The sequence below is a fragment of the Hemicordylus capensis genome, chromosome 1 (genome assembly GCF_027244095.1).
Source record: "Hemicordylus capensis ecotype Gifberg chromosome 1, rHemCap1.1.pri, whole genome shotgun sequence".
Lineage (NCBI taxonomy): Eukaryota > Metazoa > Chordata > Lepidosauria > Squamata > Cordylidae > Hemicordylus > Hemicordylus capensis.
The window spans coordinates 398,377,745-398,393,897 of record NC_069657.1 but is presented as its reverse complement, the minus strand read 5'-3'; the positions used below and the strand labels follow the sequence as shown (position 1 = coordinate 398,393,897).

Sequence of the window (16,153 nt, the reverse complement as noted above, 5' to 3'; positions counted from 1 at the left end):
GATATCAGAAATAGGCAGCAAAATGAGACAGTAAAATTCTATCAACATCCATCATGGTATCCTGGTACATTATCATCTCCCAGCCTCTATTAGCCTTTGCTGTGTCAGTGCAAGTCCTGGGCACTTTATCCTGTTTATAATTGCTGATGAGCGGTAATAAGGCCTCTATGCCTCAGCTCCTGTACGTTCCACTTCAGCGATCACCTATTAGGTAATAACTTTTATTTACAGCCTTGCTTGATGTGCTGTTCTATTAGTACAACTGAGAATGGAGTAGGGTAAAAAAAAGTGTCATTAATGGGCACTGTCACTGCCAGAACCGATGATGTACAGTGCACCTTTGTAGGTGTTCTATCATTATATGGCTTCCAGTGAGAAGATCCTAAGATAGTTAGATTCATAACACAGTTTCTTCTACCAGTCAAATACTAAAGAGCTCCTCAAGGAGCACCTTAAAAGGTCAACTGAAACAACAAAACCTTCTCAAAGTTGTTTTTATAATAAAAGCCTCACTAACCATTTTTAATACTGTTAGCACAGACACTCTACCACTGCAGAGCAATAGAATTCCTAATTAATAGTAGGACCAAAGCTTTTTGTCCTTGCTGGACACAATATTAATTATTATTATTAATGTAATTTATATACCACTTGACTCTGAGGCTCTAAGCGGTTCACATTTTTGTATAATAATAAGGGGAAATGTAAAATACAACCAAAGCCAAGACCTAGTCATTGAACTGGGCATTTCCATGCATTTACCTTTTAGCCTATCCAAGCAAATTATCTTTAGCAACATTAAAGGCTGAAACATGACTGCTGACTGTGCTGCCCTCAATCTGGCAAAGCAAACCCTACAGTTGATAAGTAGCTCTACTGACTATTGCACAACTAAATCTTGGGCATTTAATTAAAAAATACATTTTTTAAAAACTTGTCTGATTGGAACCACTGTTGCAGGAAGAAGCTACAAGTAAAGTGTGTATTATGCCTGTAAGGGGCAAACTAAATGTTACATGCAAATGTGTGTAAGGAAACCCTGAAGGCCAGTTTTTGTAAACAAATGCAAATTTTTGAGAAGCTGTTTTTGTTTGGAAAAATTGAGGGGGATGTTTAACCATCTTCTCACTGCAACTCACTTTTCCCTGCTTTTCCCTTGCGGGGTTTCCAGTTGCATATTTATGAGGCAACACCAGAATTTAAGAAGCACTCACATATATACATTTAAAATAGTTTCCCCACACACTATCCAATAGAAGCTTGTCACCAGATATAATAGTGTACTCTTTTTTTCAGATAAATAGACAAAATTAATGAGGAAATGCCAATAGCTATGAAGTGCAATATTTAATGGTTTGGATTTTTAAAAGTGCCTTCTTGTAAGAAGAAATCACTTCTACTCAGACAAGGCAGGCTCTCTGATTTTAGTAGATTCCTCCTACTTACTCCAAGTCACTGTGCCTCTCAAAAGTTGCTCCTGAGGGTTGGGGTGGGAGGATGGACCCTCCAGAACAACGTTTTGGGGCTGGAGAGGAGAGGGGATATGCATGTATCAAAACCTATTTGCACAAAACATATGGGGTTAGTATCATTAAGCATGTTAAACATTTTGAGATTCTGGAGGACAATGCAGCTTACTAAGAAGCTTCATGCCCAATGGCACACCTATCCTACTCCAACTAGAGACAGCAACCCTGAAGGCCAAACCCTGTTATGTACTGATGGACATTTTACCATAATTGCTCCAAGGTGATTGAATGTCTTCCCTGATGCAGTTTAGAGGCATTTTAGTTTGTGAGTTTTTTATTTTTATTTTTGGAGAGTATGTAAAAAACCTACCTGTTCTGAAAAAACATGTGTCTGTTGAGTGGCCATGAGGCTTTGAGTTGCTGCTGTAGCTATTGTTTTCAATTTGTTTCACTGCCATTTTGTTGGAAAATACCTCAAACTTTGGAGAGGCAGCATCAAAATATTTTGCGCACATATGTAAGGCTAGTTTTCAAGTTAGAGGTTCAGTGTATTTTGGTGAGAAGGCAACAGATTCCAGGATCTTTGGACTGCTTTCTATTTGTGTTACCACCAATGACCATGAACAGGTTATTCATAGTGACAGCTCACCAAAGCCTGGCTCTTGATTCCCAGCCTTATTGTTATTACTTGGCTTCTCTTTCAGAAAAAAGCTTGAAATGAGGTCTAAAAAAATAAATTTCAGTTTACCTGAATCACAAGATCTTTTGGTTGGTGTGATTAAGGAGACATGAGCTGTATCTGTGCATGGCCCACCTGCAAACAGAAAACAGAGTCAGCTCCAAATTACTTTTGCATTTATATACTGATTATTCAGAACAGTGTTACATCCGGTGCTGTATAGGCAAAATGATATGAATACATACATTCGAGTTTCATGGATGGGGCAGAATAATGATAAATGAACTGTAAAAGAAAGATCCGTAGCAGAGAGCTACAGCTGCACTTTTATATTTGTTGTAATACAAAGAACCATAACGCCAGCTAAAGAAGGTTTTAGACTTCTCAAACAGCAATATGCCCCCCACCTCATCTCCAGCTATAACTCAGATGGCACTTGGAAATGAGCTGAGTTTGAACAGCAATTTGTAAAATGAAGATTTTTTTAAAAGTGAGAAATTCCATTGAACTAGTCCCTTATGTAAGCCTAAGCAACACTTAGGATCCTACCCCTGTGACCAGATCCCTACGGTTGAGGGAATTTGTTACTAACAAGAAAAATGTTTTATTAAGATAGTTTTCCAAATAGCATTGTCATCACACCAATTATGAAGCTTAAGCCCTCAAATCCCAGAGGGTGATCTGAGGGGCACACAAGAAAGTAACTTTTCTGAAGATAAGCAAGTTTAGATCTGGATGGAAGAACACCTGGAAACCCCCTTTACGCAGACTTGAGCACCACCATGCAAGAAAGGAATGAAATAAATGTAACAAAAATATATATAACACAAAACTGGAGTATTACAAATGAATTAAATTGTACTTCAATTTCCTTAAATGTTTAAATGTTAGAGTTTTTAACAGAAAATAGACATCTTGTAAAGTGCGTAAATAATAGGACAGACATCATACAAGAATAAAACAGATGGTAAAAAGTGCTAAGGAAGTAGCATGTGCCTCAAGAAATCATATAAAGCATTACATATATTGTTTGAAACCAGTATTACCAATCTGAGAAAAAAAGCTGCAGTGTTGTGGCAATTGTTTGGTGGTAATGGTTTCTAGGCTTCCTAGCAGCCATTAACAAGAACCATCATGGAACAACTCTCCAGAGAACTTGTTAAACCAACAACCAATAATTGTTTGCAGTAAAAACATATACCCAAGCACTTTACGTGGAAACAAATAGACAGCAGGTGCATTGACAACTGCTGTCAGGTGTAAACCGCCCAGAGACCTAAGTTTTGGGTGCTATAAAAATATGTTAAATAAATAAATATATAAATAATATAAATACATACATACAGGCAAAATTACTACACAACAGCATTGATAAATGTATTGTTATAGCCTTATAGACCAACATTAGATTATTATAGTAAAAGGTGACTACTCAAGTAACAATAGTTGAATTGAATTACTTTGGAAAAGAGGTGACTAAGTGGAGACATGATTGAGGTATATAAAATTATGCATGGAATAGAGAGAGTGGGCAGAGAGAATTTTTTCTCCCTTTCTCACAACACTAGAACCAGGGGTTACCCCATGAAACTGAAGGCTGTAGAATTTAGGATCGATAAGAGGAAGTATTTTTTCACACAGCGCATAATTAATCTACGGATTCCCCCCCATGGGATGTGGTGATGGCTACCAGCTTGGATGGCTTTAAAGGTGGCTTAGACAAATTCATGGTGGACAGGTCTATCAATGGCTACTAGCCTGGTGGCTGTCTGCCACCTCCAGTCTCAGAGGTAGAATACCTCTCAATACCAGTTGCAAGGGAGCAACAGCAGGAGAAAGGGCATGCACATACCTCTTGCCTGTGGAGTCCCCAGAGGCATCTGGTGGGCCACTGTGTGAAACAGGATGCTAGATGGGGCTTGTGCCTGATCCAGCAGGGCTGTTCTTACGTTAGATGCTTCAGTTTCTCAGAAGTGGATCATTCCTACCTTCAGATAGTATTTGGTAGTGACTTCATGGTTGCATGGAATTGAATTTTCTAAATAATGTTCCATATGCATACAGCTGTATTCTGTGTTTGTGTGTGAATATGATTAAATAAATAAATACATAAATAAATAATATTCAGCAAAGCTTTACAGAACTGAACAGTTTTGTTTCAATACAACTGTCTTCAAAAAGGACCTTTGATAGCCATATACCCTTGATGATTAAAACAATTACAACCAGATAAGATAGCCATGTGAAAATGTACTTCTAATCTGAAATATCAGTAGAACATGTTTTGCACTAGGGTTTTCTCCAAATCTCAATGTATTATTTTTTGAAGAGCAGATGAACAATTTCTACATTTCAAACCACACACTATCTGAGCTGGATGCACTTGTGAAGTACATCTACAATACCATCAAGTTTTTGTCTCAGAAGTAAGATCTGATTAAACCTATTCTAGTTTTCATACACTGGAGCACATTGATCTTATTGTGGAAAAAGCAATAACCAGACACCCACATTTATGATAGGGTAAAATATTTAGTTACAATTACTGTAGATTTAAGCAGCAAAACATATCCAGGAATGTACTTTTATCCTCTAATGCAGAACTTCACTACAGTTCTTATGGGCTCTGTATCTTTATTACAGATAATTGTAATAAAGAATTGCTTTGTGTATTGTCCAATTATATATTTCCACAAACATCAAATGAAAAGCAACAAAGCAGCAGTATTTCCAGCAACTGCTTTTAGCTCTAGCCACAAATCAGCTTGTGTGAAACATTTCTAACACAGCTAAAAAACAGAACACATTTGCTAAAGTTCCTCACTGACTATCATCAATTATTCTCCGGTATAAAACTACAAACTGGGGAGTTCTAAGTAGTCTACTGCTCAGCTTTAAAAAGTAGCCATTTGCTATGTGACAGACATCTGACAAGCAACAGATGTCTACTGTAACATAATACACAACATCCAATTAGTCCTGGATTGGTAGTTTTCAAACTTAGTCTCAGCAAGCCTTCCAACACTACAGAAAGAAATCTGTTCACAGTGTCTCCAAAAAATGTAAATAAGATGAGAAAGGCACCTTGCTTAAATTAACAATTTTCATCCTTAACCTAAGCCTAGACATAGCTAAGCAGATACAGGAAGAGGAGGAGAGAAAACTATCAGGGGTGGACAACCTTTCACAGTCCAAGAGCCAAGAAACAGAACCTGCATTGGCAAATAGCTACATATTTAGTCAATTTATGATTTTGCATTTTTAAAATGGAAAAATACATCAGGAGTGCATTATTGTACATAATAAAGAATGAGAGCAACACTTTCCACAAATCAGCAACTTTTTTGTAGACAATTCAAAAGGGTGGGAACTCTTCTCAAATCAGCAGGAATTTCCTTTTCCTCTCACCCTTTTTGAGCCTGACACAATTCTTTTGCAACACAAGATGTTCAACATGCCACCTCGTGGCATGAAGTATTTCTAGTACAGGTGCCTCTTGCTTTGCTTTCGTGAGGCACAGAGGAAGGACATAGACACACAGGGAAAAGCAGCATACTGGTTGGTGGCAAGATTTTCCATTGAGAAATCCAGGGAGGAGGGGGTTGTACCTTGCCCAGCATGATTTTATATATTCTTAAAATGTTAACAATTTAAAACAGCAAACTGAAGTCATTTGTACTGTACCTGTGATGGTTTATCTACTCACATAACTTCTAGCCACAAAATGCCCTGGGGTGTTTGTCAAGCCTTTTCCAGCAATTACGTACACCTTCAACAATGCCTTATCTCCCACTACCAGAAGTATGGTAGTGGTTCTACATTACAGGAAGCCATGACCTATATTGACAATGAATTAGAGTTCCGACAACGGCATTCATAATCTGAATACAAATGCACTACATTCCCACACCTTTCTCAGTGAGGGCAACCATGGTTTGCAATCTGTGTGGCCTTCCAGATGAAGCTACTATATGCCAAAGCAGTCACATGAATTTGTAGAACTCTGCACATGCTGACTCTCAGATGAGAGAACAGTATTTGCAAGTGCTTTCAGGGCAAAACATGGCCCACATCAATTAAAAAGAATAAGTTGTTGAGCAGATTGTCAGAGCTTGGAGGTAGGTCAATATTCATTTTGCTACCAGCCCCTCTCGTAACTTTACATAAATATTAACAAAAATGTGTAACTTTTTTTGCAAACTTATTGTACTTCCAATATTCTCTCTTAATTAATGTGACATTTACATAACACCACAATTAATTTTCAACTACAGACACAGTGGCCTAATTATAAATGCATCATCCCTTATTAAATAGCTTGTCAATTTCACTCCCATCATAATCTCCTTGATTATTTTACCTTTACAGGATTAGACATACTGGTATACCAAATCTCACATTCAGATAAAGTTCCTAGCTATCTAAATTAGAAGTAAAGCATATGCAGACATATTAATATAAATTTCCATGAATACTATATTCCTGTGACATCCCTTAACAAGCAGGTTTATACAATCATTTCCTTTAACTGCATTAACACTTTTATAAAATATACACATTTCCCACCAGAATTCCAAGAAATCTGAAAACAAAACAAAACAAAACAAAACAAAACAAAACATGAATAGCAAACAGATTTTTGAATAGTCTCCAAGGGCTATTTAGATCTGAATTCCAATAGGTTGAGAACATATTATTTCTGCAAAACATACTCAAATGTTGCAGAAAGTCATGTGTGTTCAGGACTTCATTTTCCTATAAGGTGAAACTGTTGAAAGAGGTAGATATTCTAGCCATAGTTATTAAAGATAGAAGGAGGAGGATGTGACCCTTCCTTGAATTCTCATATTGTTCCTTCTCAGTGGGGGGAAACTCTATTAAAATGGACTGGTAAACCACCATCACCACACCTAAAGCTCACAGTGGGTTACAACTAAGGTTGCCAGATGATAAAGGATATCCCCAGACACAGTTTTCCCATTAAAATGCTCTATGGCTCAATGGAATGAAAAATCTATGTCCTGCAGCAAACATGAAGCTTATCTAGGCTCTAACACCACTTTCTGTTTAATAGCCATAATTACATCTTGACTTATGCAGATACTCAAGAAATGAGTGGAATGGTTGTCAAGACTATTTTAATTGTGATGATGGGGCACTGAAATAGTTTGAGGTCCTTTCAGAACATTAAAAGGGAGCGACTATAAGACCCATCTCTCTCACAGAACCAACACCACAGATTTCTCCAGAAGTACCATACGTTATATAATTTCTATTCCAACACAATCTTTATATGCAATATTAAGCAATATTAGAATTCTTCTTTGTACTGTTATAATATTTTATTACCTCCCCAACACACTTACTTAGTTCTTTCAACCCTTTGGTTTTTCTTAATTCACTCCTAAAATCTGAATCCTTTCCAGTTTAGTTTCTGTCCCCCAGCATATAGGCAAAAAGGTGTCTTGCTCACTGTCTTGCTCAAGGCTGCATCACACTTTATGGTGGACTGTGTAAGACTTGATTGCCAGGTTTATATAATCCCTGTAGCAATATGTGAAGGAGAGACTTTCCCCACAATATTCAACAGATATATGCCAGGAAGCTATGCAATTATTTCCTAAAACCACAACTTCAGAAGTTGCTTCTGAAACGAAGAGCTTGGGTGAGGTGGTGTGTGGTGGTGGTGTGTGTGCGTGCATGCATTTGAAAGACTGAGCTGAATCCAAAGAAGGTTAAATTATGACTTAAGTTGCACTGGCTACCAGTTCGTTTCCGGGTCCAGTTCAAGGTGCTGGTTTTGACCTTTAAAGCCCTTAACGGTTTGGGCCCAGGGTATTTGGGGGACCGCCTGCTCCCAAGGGTTGCTGCCCGCTTGACAAGGAAATCTGAGGGGGCCCTGCTCCAGGTGCCAACAATGAGAGAAGCCCGGCTTTCATGCACTCAGGACAGGGCCTTCTCTGTTGCTGCCCCCAGACTTTGGAATGCTCTCCCAGCGGCCATTCACTCCTCGGACTCCATCACAGCTTTTAGAAGGCTTGTTAAAACTTGGCTTTTTATCTAGGCTTTTACATAATCGTTTTTACTGCTGCTTCTGTTTGTTTTTACCTGTTGCATTGTTTTTATGCTAGTATTTTATAGATTTTAAATTTGGTCTGTTTATATATTTTTTTAGCTTAATATTTTTATTGTCTTTTATTGTATGCTTTAACTTTTGTAAACTGCCTTGGAGTTGTCTTTTAACGAAAGGCAGTATATAAATGCAACAACAACAAAAATAAAAATAAATAAAAGTCAAGTTAAAATTATGCTAGCCACCTAATGGTGCAGCAGGGAAATGACTTGACTAGCAAGCCAGAGGTTGCTGGTTCGAATCCCTGCTGGTATGTTTCCTAGACTATGGGAAACACCTATATCGGGCAGCAGAGATATAGGAAGATGCTGAAAGGCATCATCTCATACTGTGCAGGTGATGGCAATGGTAAACCCCTCCTCTATTCTACCAAAGACAACCACAGGGCTCTGTGGGCACCAGGAGTCGACACCGACTCAATGGAACACTTTACTTTACAAGTTAAAATGAATGGTATTTAAATAACTCAAGACAGCAATGGGACCATAGCTGAGTGGTAGAGCATTTGTTCTGCAGATGCTACCAGGTTCAGTCCCTAGTCCCAGGTAGGGCTGGGAAAGACCCCAGAGTCTGAAACCCTGGAAAACTACTGCCAGTCCAAACAGATAGTACTGAGTTAGAGGGACCAATGGTCTATCTCAACAGAAGGCAGTTTCCCATGTACCTATGACTAACTTGTCTCATTGATTTCAATGGAACCATCATGAGTTTCTTTTGATAAAACCCACTTTTTAAAATAACTCCATTTTCAGTCAGAACTTGGAATATTCATGGCTCAGAGGAGCAAGTTTAAAATGGCTGGAGGACCACCACTGTTAAACACCACATTAGGGAGTACTATCTGAAATCATATGAAAACTTTAGGCAAAATGAAGGTTAGTATTACGTTTCATTTACAAATATGTGAGAACTATATGGGTAAGTCCAATTGTATTTGTTAAAAAAAAAGATGCATGAGCATTTTATATAAACAGTATGTTTAAACAGTTCTTCAAACCATCTAATTATCCCATTTTAAGGTCTGCGAAGTCTAGGAAAAAGGGACGCAAAAATTAAAAGGAAATAATGTCCTCAGCAGTGTAGAGCTACAGAAATATCAAATCTGATATAAGTGCCAAATTCAGATTTTTCATAGTGACATTTTCCATGTCATATTAACAGTTTAGATTTTCACTTAAACCTGCATAATGTCAGCTTTAGCTGCAATCGCATAGAAAAAAGAACACAATGTGACAGCCCCAGAGAAGGGGATGAAGGGCTCAAACTAAATGAAATTGCTCTAGTATATGGCATGACCTTTTAATAAAGTACACAGAGACTTTCCTAATAAGCAGATTTTGAAGGAGTGCTTAGGAGAGTAAAGTCTTCTAATTCTGCTTCTCCCATGTGTATGATCAACATTTTATAGAGAGCCAACATACTAGGAAACTCAACAAATCATCTACAGACTACAGCATAAGTGTATTCTAGTGCTGGTGATATCACTGATGTCAACACATCCTGGAGGAAAAGAAAAATGATTAAAGAAAATAGATAATACACATACACCCGTGGACAAATGTGTTGGTACTCCTCCATGAAAAAAGAATCCACAATTATCTCTGAAATAACTTGAAACTGGAAAAAGTAATTGGCACCCATCATTGTTTATTCCAAATTTAATAAAAATCAGACTTTGCTTTAGAGTTTTGATGCAACAGAATATTTCAAATAATAACACAAATGAAAATGGCATGGGCAAAAATGATGGGACCCTGAACCTAATATTTTGTTGCACAACCTTTAGAGGCAATCACTGCAAACAAGCAATTCCTGTAGATCTCAATGAGTCTTCTGCACCTGTTAACAGGTAGTTTGGCCCACTCTTCCTGAGCAAACTGCTCCAGCTGTGTGTTTTGGGTCATTATCCTGTTGGAGGATCCATGACTTGCGACTGAGACAGAGCTTTCTGACACTGGGCAGTACGTTTCGCTCCAGAATGTCTTGATAGTCTTGAGATTTGATTGTTCCCTGCACAGACTCAAGGCACCCCATGCCAGACGCAGCAAAGCAGCCCTAAAACATAACCCAGCCGCCTCCATGTTTCACAGGAGGTATGGTGTTCTTTTCTTCGAAAGCATGTTTTCATCTGTGGACATAGAGCTGATGTGACTTGCCAAAAAGCTCCAGTTTTGTCTCATCTATCCAAAGGACATTCTCCCAGAAGCATTGTGACTTGTCAATATGCATTTTAGCAAATTACAGTCTGGCTTTTTAATGACAAAACTGGAGCTTTGGGGCATTTTTGTCCATGCCATTTTCATTTGCATTATTATTTGAAATATTCTGTTGCATCAAAACTCTAAAGCAAAGCCTGATTTTTGTTAAATGCAGAACAAACAATGATGGGTGCCAATTACGTTTGTCAGTTTCAAGTTATTTCAGAGACAATTGTGGGTTCTTTTTTAGTGGAGAGATACCAACACATTTGTCCATGTGTGTATGTACCTTGAATCCTAAAGAATTTATCTACTCACCTGAAACAAGACACCTCAACAGCAGCTAAGACATAGTAACAGGACAAGTTTGGTAAATTTATGGGAACGTATTGTGGAAAGCAACCTTTGTTGGTTTTAATTTTGTGATTGATTTTAAATTGTTGAATTGTTTTAACTTTTTATGTGTGTTTTATTTGTTTTACATTAACCACCCAGAGACAAAAGTTTGAGTGGTATATAAATTTGATAAATAAACAAATAAATTAAATAATTATGGGGTATGTTTTCCAGGAAGAATTTTCTTTCTGTAGTTTTTACCTGAAGAGATACTTTTAGAAACCCCCGCCCTCCCCACTTGAACCTTAAAACCAAAAAATGGGAATTGGGGAGAAAAACTGTCTGAAGTCCAAAATTCTTCTGCTGCAAGTGTCAGAAGCATGCAATACAGATCTTGCAGAGTTCTGAACGACAGTTTACAAATTGTGTCAGATTGCACTCATCCGAATTACACAACTGTGGCTTGAAGTCCCACACTTGCACTGTCCCTACTCACACTCCACTTATCTCTTCTGTTCTTGTATGGAGCTCTAACATCCACATCCTGGTTAGTTTCTTATTTAATAAATTTCTTACTGCCTTTCAAGCACAAGGCCTAACAAGGTAAGTAGCTTACATGAAACATAAATCACATAAAACCTATCAATTTAAAACAAGGTTCACATCTGATTTCTGTCTCTTTATGTAAGAACATAATCACCTTGCTGGATCAGGTCGAAGGCCTATCTAGTCCAGCATCCTGTTTCCCACAATGGCCCACTAGATACTTCTGGAAAGCCCACAACCAGGAGATGAAAGCATGTCCCCTGTCCTGCTGTTGCTCCCCTGCAACAGGTATTTGGAGGCATCCTGCCTCTGAATCATATGGTAGCCTCCAGCCATCAAGACTAAGTAGCTATTGATAGACTTGCCCTCCATGAATTTGTCTAAACCTGCTTAAAATGTCACAGCTCTTTTGGGGGTGCTGCACAGAGAGAAGCAGAAAGTTATATAATTCTTCCCTTGGCCCCCTGATGGCTTCTTCACTGCTCTCCTCTGCTGTTTTCACTTGGCATTCTTCTTGGCCCATATCAGGCCTCCCAGAAGTACCCATCTACCCATAACCAGAAATTATCTCAGGGGGCATTGACTCACTGTTCATTCCTCCTCACACTTGGCTTCCATTTGTTTTTCAGGGTGTAGCACAGACGGAGGCACAGAGGGACACAGATATTAGACAGTTATTTCCCTAGCAATCTACTTTCCACTGCTCCCTTGCGCGCTCTCTCACTCAACAGGCTGCATACTCTGGGGCTGGGGCGGAGGAACTGAACACACCCCACGGGTTGATGACTCATGCTACCTCTGCTGCTGTACCACCCAATCTTTTTTAGGATGCATAATGCCTTGGGAAAGTACCTTGTCACCCAGAAGCGACCACTCCAGCCAACCAGCTGCCACCATCTAATCAGGGTTGTCCTCTTCATGCTGTTTCTGATGTTCTCATGTTGTTCTCTCAATTTCCCTAGCTCTCTTACCTGCTTCAAAAGGCAGCATATTCTAAGGGGAACATATGGACTCCACTGCTTTGGCTGGTGACTCTTATTGCCTCAGTTGCTGTCCCAGTCCTTACTAGGTCATGGTTGGAATTACTGGAGATAGAGTCTTGAAAGGAGATTTCCTTTGGTTCTGGAGGACTCCAGCCATCTTTCAGAACTTTTTTGGGACATGTCTTTGGATATTGCCTCACAAGGCTTACTCATTTTGGATAGCTGTGCTCAGGTTTATGGTATTATATTAGGTATATTTGTGCTTGAAGGGAAGAACGTGGATTCTATGCAACTGCCATAGCTACTGGCAGGTTTCAGTTTATAAACCACCATGAAAACAACAGCTCTGGATCCAGACAACACAAGGAGATGTTTAAACTAACCAGGAGGTTGGTAGCATGTGAGCAGAGGCTCTGGGAACTTCAAGCTGCATTCATAAACCAATATACTACAGCTTCTTGAGTCATCTGAACCAGGCCGCTGTGAAGACCCATAGGAAGATGCCTTATGCAGTCAGACTATTGGTCCATCTAGCTCAGTATTGTCCACACTGACTGGCAGTGGCTCTGGAAGATTTGGATCCCCATCTGGATATGCCTGGGAGTGAACCTAGGACCATCTGCATACAGATGCTCTTCATATGAGCTATAGCCCCATCCCCTAAAGGGAATATCTCACAGCACTCATATATAGTCTCCGATTCAAATGGGAACTGCAGTGGACTCTACATAGCAAAACTAATGCTTGCTACCACCAGACCAGCTCCCCTCCCTATACTTTGCTACTTCCTTTTCTTAATGTAGGAATGTAGTAATGAAGGAAGAAGCACTTCCTCTAAGTAAAATCAGCAACTAGCCTAACACTAAATAATAGTTCCTAGCACTTACATAGCTTTTCAGATATGGATTGTGTTGGGAAAAGAATGTAAACATGTAGCTCTGGAAAAAAAATGTCTTAGGAGAAGAATGACTAGTATTACAGAAATAGATGCAATCACATTAATATCTTTCCAGACCCATCTGCTGCAAAATATCATTATAGATTATTTCCCCATCTCCTAGAATAATCTTTGACTACTGTTCAGGAAAAAACATACTTAAAATTCTTTGCATTCAACAAGACTATTAACACGACAGATCTTTATTGCAACATGATGAATAAAATGGCTTACTACAATTATGGTTTGTTTATCCTGCAGGGCAATTAACCATAACAAACACCTTGACATGGAGTTGGTTTGAAGGAGAGAAAGATCACAACAGGCTGCCTTCTCTTTTTTTTTTAAAGGACACTTGTGAGCACTCAGTTCTATTCATACTTTGGTAGGGATTAACTTAATGATCTTCTACATGGGTTCTTAGTGACAGATAAGAAAATTATTCTGCCAAACATGTAGCTGTACATCATTGCACTGTATTGAAAAATATCTATCTTTTAAGAAACACTGCCATGATAAAAGCAGCATATGCATTATAGAACTCTCAACAAAACAAAATAAATAACAGGAAAAAGCCACCCTTAAATTAAAACCAAAAGAGACATTTAAAGTTTGGGCATTATTTATTATGGGAAAGAGCCCTACACATTGAGACCATCATCAAAAAGAAAAGCTCCATCTGCTGTATAATTAGCTCTGATAAATGACACTAATCTGAGCTACATTAAAGCACTACTTTGGGGGGGTGGGGTGAGGGGGAAAAGAGAGATAGCCGAAATTGTAAATAAATCTAACCACTGTTTCACTTACAGCCATCCCAGCAGGAAGTCATAAAGAATTTTTATAGGTAATATTTTCAAATTTGCTGCTGGCTTTGCTGCCTAATATATATCATCTTGGAGTATGCATTAGTGTGTGTACAGAAGCCTAGAACAGGAAAACACGTATTTTAAAAGTAAGTTCTCTCTCCCATATATCTTGACAGGCAAACTCCTCAATGAAAAATAGTAATAAAAGTCTAGTGCAGAAAAGCAGTTGCTCAGGATCACCAAATTGAAAGTTTCCATGAATGGTAGAAGTCAGTTGGCACTGGACCACTGTAATCTTGGGTTATCCTTAGAATAAGCTGCCACTGGAATAGTTTTTGTAGTACTTTCCTAATGTTTCTATGAAGTGAATGGGGAAAGTGTTGAACTGTACCTTCTACAGACTGCAGGTGGGATATCATACAACTCAGGACTCAGTGTGTCAGGCCACAATAACAGAAGTAAGCAAGGAGGAAAATGTCTCATTCCATTTTAACTCAGGGTGTGTGTGTCTCCACACTCCAAGGTAACAGGGAGTGGGAAGGAAAGAAGGAAGGTGCCCCTCTCTCCATCATTGCCAGAAAGAAGATTAAAGAGCACATTTTAAGGGCTGGAGAACTCGTAACAATAAATAGAACTTTAAAATACATTTATTCCTTTGTACTTCCTGCAATTAATACACAACTGTTACCACCATCCACTGCTCCACCGTTTCTAGTACAGACCAACCACTGTATTTGGCCAACAGCTAGAAACTAAAGTCACTTGAGCAAAACTTGGTTTGCTTTCCCTCTTCCAGGATTGTTCACTTACATTCCTCTTTGCTCGGTGAAGTTACATTCAGTTCTGTCGAAAGTTGCTGGCTGGAGTTAACAGTCTGCGTAGATAGGGAGGTATTACTGTTGTCACTATTTATTTCTCCAGAGAACAAATCCGATTGGCTGTTGCTTGTGCTGGGAGTGGACTCATCATCTGGTTGCTTCTTTTGAAAATCTAACAAGACAGAAAGAAGGGAAAATGGAATGCTTGAAGTCATTACAGAACTACAAAACACTGCACTATTCAAAATGCAGAATATACAGAATATTATAAATATTACATGTTTATTCTATATACACTGTATAATTTTAATTTAACATTCTCAGTATGAACAAACTGTGATTGAACTTTGTATAACTTCCTTGAGTGCTATTTTCAACACTTTAGCCATAGCCATTGCTGCTACCCAACTACCGTGGGCCCGCAGACCATTTCCCTCCTGGTTCAGCCACTGTTAATTCAGCCACTGTTAACCTGAGGTGTGCTGCGGCTGTTCTCCCTCTGAAGAGTCTTGCCACCCACCCACCCACCCCTGCAACCGCCACCACCCAACTCCCACAGGCTGGCAGCATGAGTGGTGATGCTGCCACCTGCCTCCCCATGGCTCCTGAGCCATGGGTGCTTGCTCCCCTCCACTTCCTGAGCCCCTTGGTTGCTGTTGGGGATGGGAACTTCCTGGAAATGAGGGTGTGCATGTGCCCTGAAAGAGATTCAGGGTGCATGAACGTATAATTCAAAATGCAAAAGACTGATCATAATGAATATAATTATGCACCACTTTATTCAATGCTTTTGTCAGTATAACACTAAAATTTTATAGTCTTCATTTAAAACAAAAGAGAGTTTGGCCGATAGATCTTATACTAGATCTTTCCTTTCTTAGAAAATTAGCATAAATTTAACTTCTTGCTAAGAAGAAGGTATAGTCTTAGCTGAAGCATTAAATAAGTCAAATGATCTTGTGAGCTCAAGATTATTTGTATTATCAACTGGAAACCATCCAGATCTTGGACTCTGATTATCTTGAAATCTATAATCTCAGAGAGCGCTTTCTTCTGCGTGATCCCCACCACACATTAATAGCAATAGCAATAGCAATAGCACTTACATTTATATACCGCTTTATAGCCGGAGCTCTCTAAGCGGTTTACAATGATTTAGCATATTGCCCCCAACATTCTGGGTACTCATTTTACCAACCTCGGAAGGATGGAAGGCTGAGTCAACCTTGAAGCATTAAGGTCATC

At 38.9% G+C, this 16,153-nt stretch overlaps 1 protein-coding gene across 4 annotated transcripts in view; it reads right to left on the bottom strand.

Annotated features, from left to right (window-relative positions):
• ZFAND3 (zinc finger AN1-type containing 3) overlaps positions 1–16,153 on the bottom strand; it is a 223,982-nt gene that overhangs the window by 43,119 nt on the left and 164,710 nt on the right. For all 4 annotated transcript variants that reach the window (XM_053304978.1, XM_053304984.1, XM_053304967.1 and 1 more), the window contains 2 exons: positions 14,901–15,080; positions 2,218–2,283 (listed from right to left, as the gene is read on the bottom strand). In XM_053304978.1, coding sequence (XP_053160953.1) covers positions 2,218–2,283; positions 14,901–15,080 — 246 coding nt within the window. The remainder of the gene's footprint in view (positions 1–2,217; positions 2,284–14,900; positions 15,081–16,153) is intronic.